This window comes from Artemia franciscana, chromosome 21 (genome assembly GCF_032884065.1).
Source record: "Artemia franciscana chromosome 21, ASM3288406v1, whole genome shotgun sequence".
In the NCBI taxonomy this organism is placed as follows: domain Eukaryota; kingdom Metazoa; phylum Arthropoda; class Branchiopoda; order Anostraca; family Artemiidae; genus Artemia; species Artemia franciscana.
The window spans coordinates 1,553,993-1,570,987 of record NC_088883.1 but is presented as its reverse complement, the minus strand read 5'-3'; the positions used below and the strand labels follow the sequence as shown (position 1 = coordinate 1,570,987).

Genomic DNA, 16,995 nt, shown 5'->3' with positions numbered 1-16,995 from the left:
AAACAACCAAAAAAAAAAAAATATCCGTCTTTTCACTTAGATCTTTTTTATTCAACTGAATTTCCCTATTTTTCATGTCATTCTGGCTTTTTACTGAGAGGTCAACAGTTTTTGGAAATTTTTTGGAAATTATTCACCATCCCTTTTTTGTATTAAGGGGTTTCTTGCAAGATATTGGGACATTAATTTTTGACAAAACATCAAACTGTTTGTTAGAGATTACCCTTAAAAGTCTATTTTCATTTTCATTCTAGGATCTTCCCTCTCCTTCCACTAATTTCCCTTGTAATGAATTTATGTACCGAGGACATTTTGCAGAGGATCATAAAATTAGAAAAAACTCAAAAGAGATGAATAATGGAAAAATATTGGATGTAGATATAATAAAATAACCCAAATAGAGAATATTATATAGGCAATCAAAGGTTACCTGGTTACTTAATCCAGTTAAAGGTTACTTAGGAATCTGGGCTAAAATGTCAATCTTCTAAGCATCCAAGTTGGGTAGATCCTCAGTGAACGCAGGCTTATGAGCAGCTATGAGAGGATTTCAAACAGTTCGTGGTAACGAACTGTAGTAAGGAGCGACCCGGCTCAATAGTAACCAAAACTCTAAAAAATTGAATTTTGATATCAATAGCTACATCAAAAGAATCGCATTTTAATGCTGATTTTAAATATATAAGTTTCATCAAGTTTAGTCTTACCCATCGAAAGTTACGAGCCTGAGAAAATTTGCCTTATTTAGGAAAATAGGGGGAAACACCCCCTAAAAGTCGTAGGATCTTAACGAAAATGACACCATCAGATTCAGCGTATCAGAGAACCATACTGTAGAAGTTTCAAGCTCCTATCTACAAAAATGTGGAATTTTATATTTTTTGCCAGACGACAAATCACGGGTGCGTGTTTATTTGTTTTTTTTTTTTTTTTTTCCCAGGGGTCATCGTATCGACCAAGTGGTCCTAGAATGTCGCAAGATGGCTCATTCTAACGGAAATGAAAAGTTCTAGTGCCCTTTTTAAGTGACCAAAAAAATTGGAGGGCATCTAGGCCCCCTCCCACGCTCATTTTTTTCCCAAAGTCAACGGATCAAAATTTTGAGATAGCCATTATGTTCAGCATAGTCGAAAACCATAATAACTATGTCTTTGGGGATGATTCACTCCCCCGCAATCCCTGGGGGAGGGGCTGCAAGTTACAAACTTTGACCATTGTTTACATATAGTAATGGTTATTGGGAAGTGTACAAACGTTTTCAGGGGGATTTTATTTTGTTTGGGGGTGGGGTTTAGGAGAGGGGGCTATGTTGGAGGATCTTTCCTTGGAGGAATCTGTCATGGGGGAAGAAAAATTCAATGACAAGGGCGCAGGATTCTCTAGCATTACTATAAGAAAACAATGAAAAATAAACATGAAAACGTTTTTTCAAATGAAAGGAAGAAGTAGCATTGAAACTTAAAACAAACAGAGATTATTACGCATATGAGGGGTTCTAAAAATACTTTAGCATAAAGAGCGAGGTATTTAGGAGGAGATAATTACCTTGCTCTTTATGCTAATTTATTTTTTTGTAATTTCAACTATTTATTCTACGGCCTTTCTGATTCAGGAGTCATTCTTAAAGAATTGGGACAAAACTTACGATTTAGTGTAAAGAGCGAGGTATTAACGAGGGTACAAATCCCCTCGTATACATAATAAAAATATAAGGTTTTGAAAGTTTGTTACGTAAGTTTATTCTTAAGTTACGTATATTTTTTACTAATAAAAACGTTCGTTAAAAATTAAAAGTTCTAGTTGCCTTTTTAAGTAACCGAAAAATTGGAGGGCAACTAAGCCTCCTTCTCCACCCCTTATTTCTCAAAATCGTCTGATCAAAACTAATAGAAAGCCATTTAGCCAAAAAAAGACATTAATATACAAATTTCATTTTAATAATTATGTGCGGAGAGCCAAAAGTTTTAATGTATTAATTCAAAAACATTCAGAAATTAAATAAAAAAAACTAATTTTTTTAGCTGAAAGTAAGGAGCGACATTAAAACTTAAAACGAACAGAAATTACTCCGTATATGAAATGAGTTGTCCCCTCCGCAATCCCACGCTCTTTACGCTAAAGTTTGACTCTTTGCCACAATTCTACTTTTTAAAACAATTTAAAGCTTTAGCGTAAAGAGCGAGGGATTGCGGAGGGGACAACTCATTTCATATACGGAGTAATTTCTGTTCGTTTTAAGTTTTAATGTCGCTCCTTACTTTCAGCTAAAAAAATTAGTTTTTTTTATTTAATATTTATCAAGAGTGAACTTACCTTTTAGAGGTAGAATTAGAGGTACCTTCTAGAGGTACCCTTTTTTAAATTAACTTTTACCTTTTAGAGGTTTCACTAGATATTAGAATGTCTTTTAAATTTTTAGCCTTAGTCTCCGTACATAGAGGAGACGGATATCTCCAACCCTTGTTCTTCTTTCTTTTTAGACGAACAGACATATTAAAAGGGGGAAAGTTGACAGAGAAAGAAACCGAGTTTTATAAATGCCGTTAAGAATATGTAATGTGTCAGGTACAAAACCGCGGTGTTTCTTGCCTTGGTACCCATTATTTTTTTTTATTTTTTAATTTGATTTTAATTTTTATTTAGAAATTTTAATTTAGATTAGTGTTTCTAGACTTTTAAAAGGATTAGATTTTTTAAGTTTGTGAGATTTTTTATCTAATAAAAAAATGCAACTTTTTGTTTTGCTGCAAACGATGAATCAGGAATAAAAAAAGGTAAAATGTGACTTCATCAGAAAAACCAATCTAGTGGCCACGCATTATGACTTCATCGTTTGTTTAAAATATATAAAAAAAAGGAAATGCTTTGACAATATTTAAAATTAACAGATGTTTTGACTAAGTCACCTGTATTGTTTGAACCAAAGGAATACGTCATTTACTACATAAGTTTCCTTTCTGTAAACACAGAAAAACATTAGAAAAGCCATTGCGTCAACTGGCATAATGCATAATCACCCATACCACAAACATAAGTAAGTTGACCAGGTCAGAGACTTTACTCTTAGGAGTTGCACACTAAGTTGTTGTGTTTAAATTGCAGGCCAGGGTTGAAATAAAGGAGGGCATTGATCCAAATGCCAATTTAGAAAAAGAGGATGGCGTGTATGTAGGAATGGGAGATTGGGCTTAAACCCAATTAGGAGGAACAACGAAATAGTTTATGAGCTCTAAGAGGTAGGAAGAGGCGTAAAACGTTGCCCATTCGTATGGAAGATCTTTTTTGGTCAGCTATATTATATTTCGCTTCCCTTTTGTCTTTAAATTTTGATAGTATAGAAATTTAGCTTTCTTTTGTGAAAACAACTCTTAAAAGTCATAACAATCAAGTTCATCACCTTCCCCATTTCTCCTTCCTTACTCTCTCTCTCTCTCTCTCTTTCTCTGTCTCTCTCTTTCTCTGTTTCTCTCTTTCTCTGTCTCTCTCTTTCTCTGTCTCTCTCTTTCTCTGTCTCTCTCTCTGTGTTTTTCGTTTCCTATCTATTGGAGTTCCCTTTTATGCTCGTTGGGTCGCCATTTACTAATTGGCGGTCCATACGTGTCCCCTTGCATTAGACAGACCTGGATGGATTACACAAAGGTCAAAATAGATGGGGCTCTAATGGGTCTTAATTTGACCCTGCTTGTACCTCCAAGTTAATCTTGAAAGAAACATTGAAGGCGTTGGAAATCCAGTGCGAACTGCATCAAAGAGGTTTTTATTTTTCCTTATCGCCTATTTATGCATATCCCTGCCTTTTTGCTTCTTTTGTTTCTTTACAAAAACGAAAAGAGAAACCCTAATAACCAAACGCGCCCGACCAGTCATATATCGCATATGTTGTGCCCTTTCTTATGGGCAAATCTTTTTTATTGTCTTTTTTTTTCATGGCATACATCGCTTTTATAGGCTTCTTTAGCTTTGTCAGTGTTGTCCATTGATTAATTATACATGTTCCTTACATATTGTTACATATGCCTTACAAATTGTTCCTTACATACTGTACATGCTCCTTACTTATTTATATATGTTCCATTCTAGACCGATGTATTTACGACCCCAAATATGTGGCTGTGCTTCCAACTTTGTTTCTTCGTCTTCAATCTTATTTTGTCCAATTCATTCGGCTCCGAAACTCCTACCTTGATGGTTCAACGACTTTCAAAGGCCCAATTTGAATTTTCGGTGAATTTATATAGTCAACTCGCTAAACAGTCAAAAGAAAATATCTGCTTCTCACCATATAGTCTTGCTTCTTTGCTGACAATGCTGTATTTCGGCGCAGAAGACAACTCTCGGACGGAAGACCAGCTTAAAAATGTGCTGAACTTGAATGGTTTATCGCAGTTTGAAATTAGCAACACAACAAAATTTATTTCACATGAACTTTCAACACCGTTTTACCAAAAATTTTCTGGAATGGCTAACGGTTTACTACTTGATAGCTCTGTTTTGATTAATCATCCATATCTAGAAAAAGTTAGAAAATTATTTAAAGCAGATGTATTTCAAATTGATTTTCGAAATAGAATGAATTTATCAGGGGATCTGCTTCACCGATGGGTGAAGAACCAAACCAAATTGGATTTTGGGTTAAAGTTAGTTACTCGCAACCCGAAGCTGGTGTTATTGAATGTTGCAAGCCTGGAATCAAAATGGCTGTTTCCCTTTAACGAGTATATGACGTTTGAAAAAGGACTTTTCTACGTATCATCAAAAGAAAGGTTTGTTTGTTTGTTAAATGTATAGACTTTTCTATGTATCTTACTTTTCCTTGGAGGGGGGGGTCGATTTCTCAGCCTTGTTTGAAAACGATCAGAAATCAAATAAGATAACACGTTTTTTTTAACTGAAACAACGTTAAAACTTAAACCAAGCAGAACTTATTCCGTATATGAGGGGGGCTCTCCTCAATATCTCGCTCTTTACCCTAAAGTTTGACTATTTGATACTATAGTTTCACTTCCGTAAGTGCAAAAGAGCTCGTATTTAGCTTCCTTAATTACCAGTAGCTTCCTTTCCAAATGGGTTCCTCGCTCCCCATAAGTCATGAAAATATAGACTGATGATAACCAAGCAAAAATATATTTTATAGGCTTCTTTTAATATCCAACTATATATCTCGTGTTAATTATCTGTTTTGTTTTTATCTCTTCCCCCTAAAATAATTCATTTGCTAAGTTGCTCTCTTTCGTGGACCAAGAACACGTGACCAATCAGGAAGCAATGAGTCATCTCTTGTCACTCAATCAACGTCATTCGGGGAAGCAAATCAAAGAATCCAATGAAGACATTTACCGTGTGACTCATTCTTATCAAATGTTCACATATAATTAGCCGATGTATTCCAGCAGATTTAAAGAATTTAAAATCAAAACATTTTAAAGCCCAGCAGAAAATCAAAATGTAGAAGCAGAAAATCAAAATGTAGAATTATATGAAAGGGGAAAGGACATTACCTGACACTAAAATGGGTGCCATCTATGATATCCAACAACAACCATATTATCAAAAATTGTCAAAAAGAACCAATGAAAGACTGATTGTAAGTATATAATAAAAATCTTTACTGAATGTCTTACAAATTTTCGGAGTACTTTTATCGAATAGCCACCACGGTCAAGATCTTATGGGCTGGGGTAATATCGCGATTTTTGTATCGTGAACATGAGTCAGTAACATGTTTTCATGGTGTTTATACCATACAACATTGGGTTCGGCGGGAAACTACATTGTAGCTATATCTTAATCAAAAATTTAGTTGGTATTTTGGTTAGGTTAAGTTAGGTTACTTTAGGTTACGTATTTAATATAATGCGGTTTGGGCGACCCCATCCATAATTCTTTGTCGTAGCTTTCAGAATTTTGTTGATAAAGTACTATCTTTTCTTCATATTTTGTTTTATTTTATTAGCATTATCCAAGCAACTCTTCTCGATAGAACTTGAGTGTGGTGGCTATAAGACACAAGTACTATTTTCAGATTTATTAATGTTATACATTATAAATGTTTAAAATATTTATAATATATTTTGTTTTAAAATATATTTAATAAATATTATTTATAAATTTATTTATAATAATATTATTATAATTATTATATTATTATAATATTATTATAATATTATTATTAATATTATTATAATTTATAATATTATTTATTTATAAATAAATAAATAGAATGTTTAAAATATATTTTGTTTTAAAATATATTTAATAAATATTATTGATAAATTTATTTATAATAATATTATTATAATTATTATATTATTATAATATTATTATAATATTATTATTAATATTATTGTAATTTATAATATTATTTATTTATAAATAAATAAATAGAATGTTTAAAATATATTTTGTTTTCAGCAGAATGCTCCACGAGAATAATTTCCCAGGGACAATTTTCACAGAATTTAAACTTTAAAAACGATTCGTTATCAATGCGGAAGGGGGGTGGCGGGGAGATTTTCCACAGGTAGAATAATCCGGGGAGAAAATTCCTTGGAAGGGGAGGGGTTTCTACTAGGAGGGATTTTCTTTGAATTTTTATTTCGTTTGGCTTTTCTTTCATTTGTTGTAAATTATATTGTTTTCTAGTTTTGCTGATTGTTGTTTCTTTTGGCTTTAGGTCCTATTTAATAATTCATGATAGTTTATACTCGCTTCACGTTAGAGTGATTTTTTTTTTTTTTTTTTTTTTTTTTTTTTTTTTTTTTTTTTTTTTTTTTTTACTGATAGTAAGGAGCAACAGCGAAAATTAAGACGGACTAAATTGTTCCATATATGAGGAGGGATGCCCGCTTCTCAGCGTCTCCCTTCTTTATGCTAAAGTTGTATAGTGTTTTAAAACAAGCTTCTTATTCAAATTAAATGGTCCTTGTGTTTGAACGGTCTTTATGACACTTGGTATTAACCAAGTGACATATAGCGATCGCAAATTCTGTCGGTCTGTCTGTCTGTCCCAGTTTTGCTACTTTAGGCACTTCCAGGTAAGCTAGGAAGATGAAATTCGACAGGCGTATCAGGGACCGAACCGGATTAAATTAGAAATAGTCATTTTTCCGATTTGACCATCTGTGGGGGAGTAAGAGGCCCATTAATTCGGAAAAATAGAAAAAATTAAGTGTTTTTAATTTACGAACTGGTGATAGGATCTTAATGAAATTTGATGTTTGGAAGGATATTGTGTCTCAGAATTCTTGTTTTAAATCCCGATTGGATCTGGTTACATTGGGGGAATTGAGGAGGGGACCTAAAATCTTGGAAAAGGCTTAGAATGGAGGGATCGGAGTGAAACTTGGTTGGAAAAATAAGCACAAGTTCTAGATACGTGATTGACATAACTGGAACGGATCCGCTCTCTTTGGGGGAGTTGTTCGGGGGATGTTTAATTCTGAAAAAATAGAAAAAATGAGGTATTTTTAACTTACGAAGGAGTGATCGGGTCATAATGAAATTTGATGTTAGGAAGAATATCATGTATCAGAGCTGTTATTTTAAATCCCGCCCGGATCCGGTGAAGGGGAAATTGGGGGGAGGCGGAATCTAAAATCTTGGAAAACGCCTAGAGTGGAGGGATCGGGATGAAACTTGGTTGGAAAAATAATCACAAGTCCTAGAAACGGGACTGACATAACCGGAAGGGATCCGCTCTCTCTGGGGGAGTTGGGGGGAAGGATGATTCTAAAAAAACAGAAAAATGAGGTATTTTTTAACTTACGAAAGAGCGATCGTATCTTAATGAAATTTCATATTTAGAAGGACCCGGAAACTCAGATCTCTTATTTTAAATCCAGACTAGATCCAGTATCATTAAGGGGGGGCGGTCGGAAATCTTGGAAAACGCTTAAAAGCGGAGAGATCAGGATGAAACTTGATGGAAAGAATAAGCACAAGTCCAAGATAGGTGATTGACATAACCGGACCGGATCCGCTCTCTTTGGTGGGGTTGGGGGGGGGGATAATTCGGAAAAATTAGAAAAAATGAGGTATTTGTAACATACGAAGGGGTGATCAGATTTTAATGGAATTTGATATTTAGAAGGACCTAATGACTCGGAGGTCTTATTTGAAATCCCGACCGGCATTAAGCCTCTGATCAAACAGTTCGTGGTAACGAACTGTAGTAAGGAGCGACCCGGCTCAATAGTAACCAAAACTCCAAAAAATAGAATTTTTATACCAATAGTTACATCAAAAGAATCGCATCTTAATGCTGATTTAAAATATATACGTTTCATCAAGTTTAGTTCTACCCATCACAAGTTACGAGCCTGAGAAAATTTGCCCTATTTTAGAAAATAGGGGGAAACACCTCCTAAAATTCATAGAATCTTAACGAAAATCACACCATCAGATTCAGCGTATCAGAGAACCCTACTGTATAAGTTCCAAGCTCCTATCTACAATAATGTGGAATTTTGTATTTTTTGCCAGAAGACAAATCACGGATGCGTGTTTGTTTGTTTGTTTTTTTTTTGTTTTTTTTCCCAGGGGTGATCGTATCGACCCAGTGGTCCTAGAATTTTGTGAGAGGTCTCATTTGAACGGAAATGAAAAGTTCTAGTGCCCTTTTTAAGTGACCAAAACAAATTGGAGGGCACCTAGGCCCCTTCCCACGCTCATTTTTTTCCAAAGTCGTCGGATCAAAATTCCGAGATATCCATTTTATTCAGCATAGTCGAAAAACCTTATAACTATGTCTTTGGGGACGACTTACTCCCCCACAGTCCCCATGGGAGGGCTGCAAGTTACAAATTTTGACCAGTGTTTGCATATTTAATGGTTTTTGGGGAGTGTAAAGACGTTTTCAGGGGTATTTTTTGGGTTGGGAGGGGGGTTAAGAAGAGGGGGTTATGTGGGGGATACTTTCCATGGAGGAATTTGTCATGGGGGAAGAAGATTTCCATAAAGGGGGCGCAGCATTTTCTAGCATTATTTAAAAAAAAAACAATGAAAAAATAAATATGCAAAAAATTTTCAACTGAAAGTAAGGAGTAGCATTAAAAATTAAAAAACGGACCAGAACTCTCAACTCAGCCCCACTCCTATACAAAATAAATTCTGCTTATTTTGGGGCTAAATGTTACTAATTGCGGCGTAGACCAGTAATTTTCCCAGAAATCAAGAGGGATTTATTAGAGTTTTGCATTTTTGATTCGTTTTTAAAGTTATTTTCTAGACACCCCCACCCCTAAAAAATAATCCCCCAAACAAAAGTCCTAAATAAGGCCCTAATGATTTTATATCAATTTCTACATGAACCTTCCCCGTGTCTCTCCCTTGGAACTTATTCTGTATTTATCTGAAGGATCAATGAGAGTTGGGATGTTTTGGCATTGCAATGCACCCTTTGAGGTATTTCACTCCCTCTCTAACTAGCAGAAATATTTTTAAGGTCTAAAAACAATTTCACCGTCCTAGGTAAACTCCCTTATTGTTTTACTATTTAAAACATTTGCATATATGTGCTTTAAACCTCTGCAATGGGACTATCTGATTATTTTTTTTGTAGTTAGGGAGGGAGGGAAATGCCTCAAAGGGTGAATTTTAATGCCAAAATATCCCAATTCCCATTATCACAGCATAATTAATACAGCATTAGCTCTAAGGGTGAGACGCGGGGAGGGTGGAGGTAGAAACAGATACGTAATCCCCAGGACGTGGTACAAGACTTTCTTTGGTGGAGGAAAGCGTATTTTTTATCGGGAGGGAGGACAAAAAACTTTAGAAAACACACCAAAATGTGGAATTGACATTTAATCCCTCTTGATTTCTGGGAATATTTCTGGTCTACGCTGTTATTATGAAAATAAAGAGTAACATTAAACCAGCTATGGGTGGTTATTTTCCTCTTGGCTGTTTCCTGGTGGGCATTTTCCGCGGGGAGGGGGGTAATTTCCGGGGGAGGGGTGAACACCAGCTCCCATTAGCAGCATAGACTAGCTTTAGAATTTGTATCGTAACTTGAATTCTCCGTTGCATAGAGAGAAATAACTGGATATCCGGAGTTCATATTTTAGTTTATTTATTCTTCATTTCGAGTAATTAAAGTATGTTTTTACCAATTTAAAATTGTATATTACTTACCACTGGCATAATAGCTATTGAGACCAAGATGTCATCTGATAAATCAAACCACTTTTTTATATGCTGTTCAATGACTTCGCGGTTATTAAAATAATATCAATTTTAATGCTTGAGTCTTAAGATAATTTTAATCATATGCTGAAAGTTACTGATATCACAGCTGGTATAAGACTATGAAAATCCTTATAGATTAGTTTAAAGCAGTTTTAGCGGTTGATTGTTCCCTATCTGAGGAGTGACTCCGGGAAAAGAGTAAAAGAAATACTATAAGCTGATAATATTTGGTCAATAAGTTAGGTCTGGACCAATTTCTTTATCATTTCAATTTTCTGCGGCAAAAGTGTGAGATTGAAAGCAAGGAACAAAACACATATAATATGAAAAATATTGTTTATTTTTATCAGCATTTGTGACTTTGGTATTTTAGTGACCTTGGTATTATTTTGTCCAATCACTCCATCGTATTTATCTGCATGAAAAGAAACAACCCGACTAAATAAGTCAACAAAACCAGTGATTAGTCAGTTCGGTGGTTGTAACAGAGTCGTACATAGTATGAATAAAAAAGATTCGTTCATCAATATTTTTCTAGTATTAGCAATGTAGGAGAAGCGGAGACTTGTGCCCCTAGATTTTTAAGACTATTTTCTTCGTATTCTCATTAAAAAAAATCAAAAAATTCCCCCTCCCCTGCAGATTTTGAAAAATAACTCATATCTTTATTTATAAAATCTCTGTCCCCCTACATTTTTTGTGAATTGAAGTCCCTGTTCTTGTTTTCTCTATTCAAAAATAGGTCTTCAATAACCGCCACTTCCTATAGATTTATTTTTAAATTTTATCAATGTTCATTTCATCACTTTTTAATATGATTTATTAATTTCAAAATTTGGTGTTCCTCGATTTTGTGCTATCAGTATTTTCATTTATCAATCTTTACCATTCTTTAATATGATTTGCTGATCACAAAATTCTGTTTCCTACATTTTGCGCTACACATTTGCAGGGACCAGAGGTACCACTTCAGGAAAATGTAGGAGAGAGACAAGGACTTTTCCCTTTTAACTAGAAATATAGAAAAAAGTATTACAAATCTAAGGAAGGGGGTAATTTGTTTCGATTTTTGAAATGAAAATACCAAAAACGTATATCCCCAAAATATAGGGGGATGATGGCAAAAAATATCAAGGGGGTAATTAGACCCCCATCCCAAGTGGTGCCTCTGTCTGGAGCCAGACTAAAAGCAGTACGTGCTTGTACTGGGTCAGAGGAGGTCATGCGAAGGGATATAAAGGAAATCTGATTTTCACTGGAGGGATGAAGAATGCGCCTTTGAAAAAAAAACCATTGGGGTAGAGAAAAAGAGAGTGCAACATCTATTAGTAATAGTATCAACAATAATATGTTATTTCTTAGTATTTAGTTTTATCAATGCTCATAATTCGGTCTTGCTTGATTTTGCATCCATCTGAGGTCAAACTAAAAGTAACACCTCCCATCAGGAAGGTAGAAATCATAAGATGAAATTTAAAAAGAAATTCGAAAATGCTTGGGAGTAAAGAGCAAGTCTTTGAACGGAGCTGTGCTCGGTGCTGTAATGAGCAGTTAGTAATAGTAATGTTATTGTTTACTATTTAGTATCATTAATTATCCTAGATTTATGCTACAAGATTTTACAACCTCTAACTTCGTCCTGGGTCACCAGTTCAGAAAAATGTTGGAGAAGGACAATTATTTGTTTTATATTTTACAAATGGAAATGTTACTTCAATTAAAAAAAAATATTGAAGCAAATTTTAAGAAATCAGGAGGGGAATAAAATATTGAGGGTAACTTTCACCCTTCCTCTTAAAATCGATTTTCTTATCTGGAGCCATAGTAAAGACAGGACATTCTTGAATTGTGCTGTAAGAAAGAGGTCATAAGAAGAGATTTAATGAAATTGGACCTTCATCAGAGGGAGTAAGAGTGTTCCGTTGCAGAGATTGAGTGGAGGAAAAGTATACTTAGTCGAGTTGAACATAGGCGGCTTCTTCCTGTAATCAAATTTAAAAAACAAGTTTTTATGGCACTTGGTATTAACCAAGTGACATATAGCGATCGCAGATTCTGTCGGTCTGTCTGTCGGTCCCGGTTTTGCTACTTTAGGCACTTCCAGGTAAGCTAGGACGATGAAATTTGGCAGGCGTATCAGGGACCGGAGCAGATTAAATTAGAAATAGTCTTTTCTCGGATTTGCCCAACTAGGGGGAGTGGGGGGTCGGTTAATTCGAAAAAATATAAAAAATGAAGTATTTTGACTAACGAACGGGTGGTGGGATCTTAATGAAATTTGATGTTTGGAAGGATATCGTGTCTCACAGCAATTGTTTTAAATCCCGACCAGATCCGGTAAAATTGGGGGAGCTGGGAGGGAAAAATCTGAAATCTTGGAAAAAGCTTAGAATGGAGGGTCGGGATGAAACTTGGTGCGAAAAATAGGCAGAGGTCCTAGATACGTGATTGACATAACAGGAACGGATCTGCTCTGTTTGGGGGAGTTGGGGGGAGGGGTAGTTCTGAAAATTGTAAAAAATGAAGTATTTTTAACTTACGAAAGAGTGATAGGACCTTAATGAAATTTGAAGTTTGGAAGAATATCGTGTCTCAGAGCTCTTATTTTAAATCCCGAGTGGATCCGGTGACATTGGGGGGAACTAGAGGGGGACCTAAAATCTTGGAAAACGCTTACAGTTGATGGATTGGGATGAAACTTGGTGGGAAAAATAAGCACAAGTCCTAGTTACGTAATTGACATAACCGGAACGGATCCGCTCTCTTTGGGGGAGCTGGGGGGGGGGGGTTAGTTCTGAAAAATTAGAAAAAATGAGGTATTTTTAAATTACGAAGGAATGATAGGATCTTAATGAAATTTGATTTTTGGAAGGATATCGTGTCTCAGAGCTCTTATCTTAAATCCCGACCGGAGCTGGTGACTTTGGGGAGAGTTGGGGGGAACCTAAAATCTTAGGAAACGCTTAGAGCGGAGAGATTGGAATGAAACTTGATGGGAAGAATAAGCACAAGGTATAGATACGAGATTGACATAATTGGTTCGGATCCATTTTCTTTGAGGGAGCTGGGGGTTGTTAATTTGGAAAAATCAGAAAATTGAGGTATATTTAACTTGAGAACGGGTGACCGGATCTTAATAGAATTTAATATTTAGAAGGAACTCGTGTCTCAAAGCTCTTATTTCAAATCCTGACCAGATCTTTTGACGTTGGGGGGAGTTGGAAGGGGAAACAAAACCGCGAATCTTGGAAAACGCTTATAAATGTCGTAGATACGTGATTGACGTAACCAGACTGGATCCGCTCTCTTTGGGGGAGTTAGGTGGTGGGGTTCAGTGCTCGGGCGAGTTTGGTGCTTCTGGACGTCCTAGGACGATGAAAATTGGTAGGCGTTTCAGGGAGCTGCACAAATTGACTTGATAAAGTCGTTTACCACGATTTGACCATCTGGGGGGGGGGCTGAAGGGAGAGGAAAAATTAGAAAAAATGAGGTATTTTTAACTTACGAGTGGGTGATCGGATCTTAATGAATTTTGATATTTAGAAGGACCTCGTGACTCATAGCTCTTACTTTAAATCCCGACCGGCATTAACCCTCTGATTTTCCTTTTAAAGCAATCTATTGATTCTTAGAATTTTGCTAGAGCTCATACCATATGAGCTCTTGGCTCTTCCGACCTCGTCACAAGTGCCATATGAGCTCTTAGCTCTTGTTTCAACTGAAAGTAAGGAGCATTATTAAAACTTAAAACAAACGGAAATTATTACGCATATGGGGAGGTTACTCCTCCACGACACCTCGCTCTTTACGCTTAAGGTTTTTAGTACTTTAAAAGAAACCTTCTTATTGTTTCATGGTGTTTCAGGAGTCGTTCTTAAAAGATTGTGACATAATTCGAACTTTAGCGTAAAGAGCGAGGTGTTCTGGAGAATTAACCCCCCTTATATGCATAATATTGATTTTCGTTTTAAGTTTTAATGTCGCTCCTTACTTTCCGTTGAAAAAGCTTTTTACTTTATTTTAATTTCTGATCGTTTTTTAAAATAATGCCGGGAAATCTGGCTACTCCTCCACGAAGAAAATCCCTCCTCCCTGAGGATTTATTCTCTGTACAATTCAATTCTGGTGAAAATATAACCCTTACAATTACCGTTAATATCTCCACGCGTAAAATTGAGACGGAAAAGAGAAAGCAAGACATTAGAAGAATTTCGTAGAATGATTCTGACAATTTCACCCGAAAAAATTAAATTCCCTTCCCATGGAAAATTATCCCCCAGGAAAACCTCACCAGGAGAAAATCCTCCCCCCCCCCCCGAAAAATGTATGCATACTTTCCGATAATAAGTACTATACGTAAAAATTAGGCAAATTTTGTAACGTCAAGACCTACCTTCAGGGGCTGTAGGAGGGTCATGATATCCTCAAAAGCATAGCTATTTGGCCTTTTAACTATACTGAAAAAACTGGCAATCTCAAAATTTTGATCAAACGAGTTGCCCTTCAATTTTTTTGGTCGCTTAAAAAGGGCGCTAGAGCCTTTATTTCCGTTCAAGTCACCCCTCTCGTGATATTCTTGGACCATTGGGTCGATACGATCACCCTGGGAAAAAAAAACAACAAATAAATAAACACGCATCCGTGATCTTTCTTCTGGCAGAAAATTAAAAATTTCACATTTTTTTAGAAAGGTGATTGAGACTTCTGCAGTAGGGTTATCTGATACGCTGAATCTATTAGCGTAATTTTCATTAAGATTCTATGAATTTTAGTGGGTGTTTCCCCTCCCTTTCAAAAATCAGGCAAATTTCTCAGGCTCATTACCTTTGATGGGTACGATTAGACTTATTGAAATTTATATATTTGAAACCGACATAAAACCCCGATTCTTTTGATATACCTATTGGTATCAAAATTTTGTTTTTCAGAGTTTCGGTTACTATTGACCCCGGCCGCTCCTTACTTACAGTTCGTTACCCCGAACTGGTTGATGACATTTTAATAATGTAAATGATAGTTTTTGATATTTAGTTTTATTAATGTTCATAAATTTTATATTATTAAATTTTGTGGCATCCATTTGGGCCCAAGCTGAAAGCAGGACGTCCTGCAAATTTGGGTGAGGTCTTGGAGAAGAAATTTAAAGGAAATTGGAAGGGGCGGGAAGCTTTTTAGCAGGTCAGTGTGGAGGTGATGCATTGTGAATATTTTTGGTTTGTGCTGGGTTGTTGGTTATAGCATCGTTAGTTTTTAAAATTTAGTTTTATTAAATGATTTTGTTTCGCTAGATCTTTCTTATGCCTTACTTTTAAATTAAATTGTTGTTTTTTTATTACACTTCCAAAATAAAACCTCTTCATGATAAAATAATTATAAATTCAGAAATATGTTTAAGTGCAATATATTCTTTTATTTAAATAGGCCTTTGAACTTAATGGGGTAGATGAGGAGAGTCCACATTATTATTAAAGTTTGTTATATTTTTCTTTTGTTACATTTTTTTGTAGAATTTGTTACATTTCTTTTCTTTTATTAAAATTTGTTATATTTTTTCTTTTATTAAAATTTGTTACATTTTTTCTTTTATTAAAATTTGTTACATTTTTTTTCTTTAATTAAATTTGTTTCATATTTTTTTCTTTCATTAAAACTTTTCTAAGCATGAAGTTTCTGCTTGATAAAATGATTATAGCTTCTGAAATATGTTTAAACGCAATATGGCTTCATTTATCTAATTTGGATAAATACCGTATCCGTTACGATATAATTTGCCCAGTGACAGATTTGTGGTTTTATTTAAATGAATGGCCATAGCCGCTTTTACTTCCATTAATTTATTTTTCAACCAAATGCAGTAAAACTGAAAGTGTGCGACTTCATTACAGAAAAAAAAAACAGTATCTGGTTTCGAAATTTTAAACACATCATAATTTTTATTTCGAAACTTTTTTGACAAGTAAAACCTGAAATGTGGGCTGGGTGATTTTTGTCTTCAGAATCAAACAGTTCGCGGTAACGAACTTAAGGACCGTTTTGGGCCAATAATAATCGAAACTCTAAAATTTAACAGAATTATAATAACAATAGATACATAAAAAATGTTTTTTTTATGCTTATTTTCAAGTATATAAAATTCATTAAGTTTTGTGTTACCCATCAAAACTTACGAGCCTGAGCAAATTTGCATGATTTTTGAAAGAAGTTAGAAACATTCCCAAAAGTCAAGGAATCTTATTGAAAATTACATCATTACATTCAACGTATCTGAGAACCCTACTGTAAAGTTTTCATGCTCCCATCTTAAAAATGTGGAATTTTGTATTTTTGCCAGAAGGAAGTCCACGGATGAGTGTTTTTTTTTTGTCCAGGGGTAATCTTATGGAACCAATAGACTTAGAAGATTGGGAGAGGGCTCATATGAACGGAAATTGAAAGTTTTATGCGCTTTCAAAGCAACAAAAAAATTGGAGGGCATCTAGCCCCCTCCAATGCCCTTTTCCCCCAAAGTTATCTGATCAAAATTTTTAGATTGCAATTTTGTCCAGTTTAGTTGAAAGATCTAATAACTATGTCTTTGCGGATGACATGATCCCCCATGGTCCCTAAGGCTGCATGTTATGAAATTTGCCCATTGTTTACATATAGTATTTTCTATTGAAAAGTATACCGACATTTTTCAGGGGGGATAGGATTTTACTAGGGCTGGATTTTCTACGGGGAGAATTTCCTATTGAGATGTAAGTTTCTGGATCTGAAATTTTTAGAGGTTATTTTACACGGGGGAATTTGCCAGAATTCATATACGAA

General features: G+C 35.1%; 1 protein-coding gene across 1 annotated transcript in view; it reads left to right on the top strand.

Moving 5' to 3' along the window:
* LOC136041001 (leukocyte elastase inhibitor-like) overlaps positions 1 to 16,995 on the top strand; it is a 75,817-nt gene that overhangs the window by 12,560 nt on the left and 46,262 nt on the right. The window contains exon 2 of the mRNA XM_065725494.1: positions 4,081 to 4,763. Within this exon, the coding sequence (XP_065581566.1) occupies positions 4,105 to 4,763 (659 nt within the window). The 5' untranslated portion in view covers positions 4,081 to 4,104. The remainder of the gene's footprint in view (positions 1 to 4,080; positions 4,764 to 16,995) is intronic.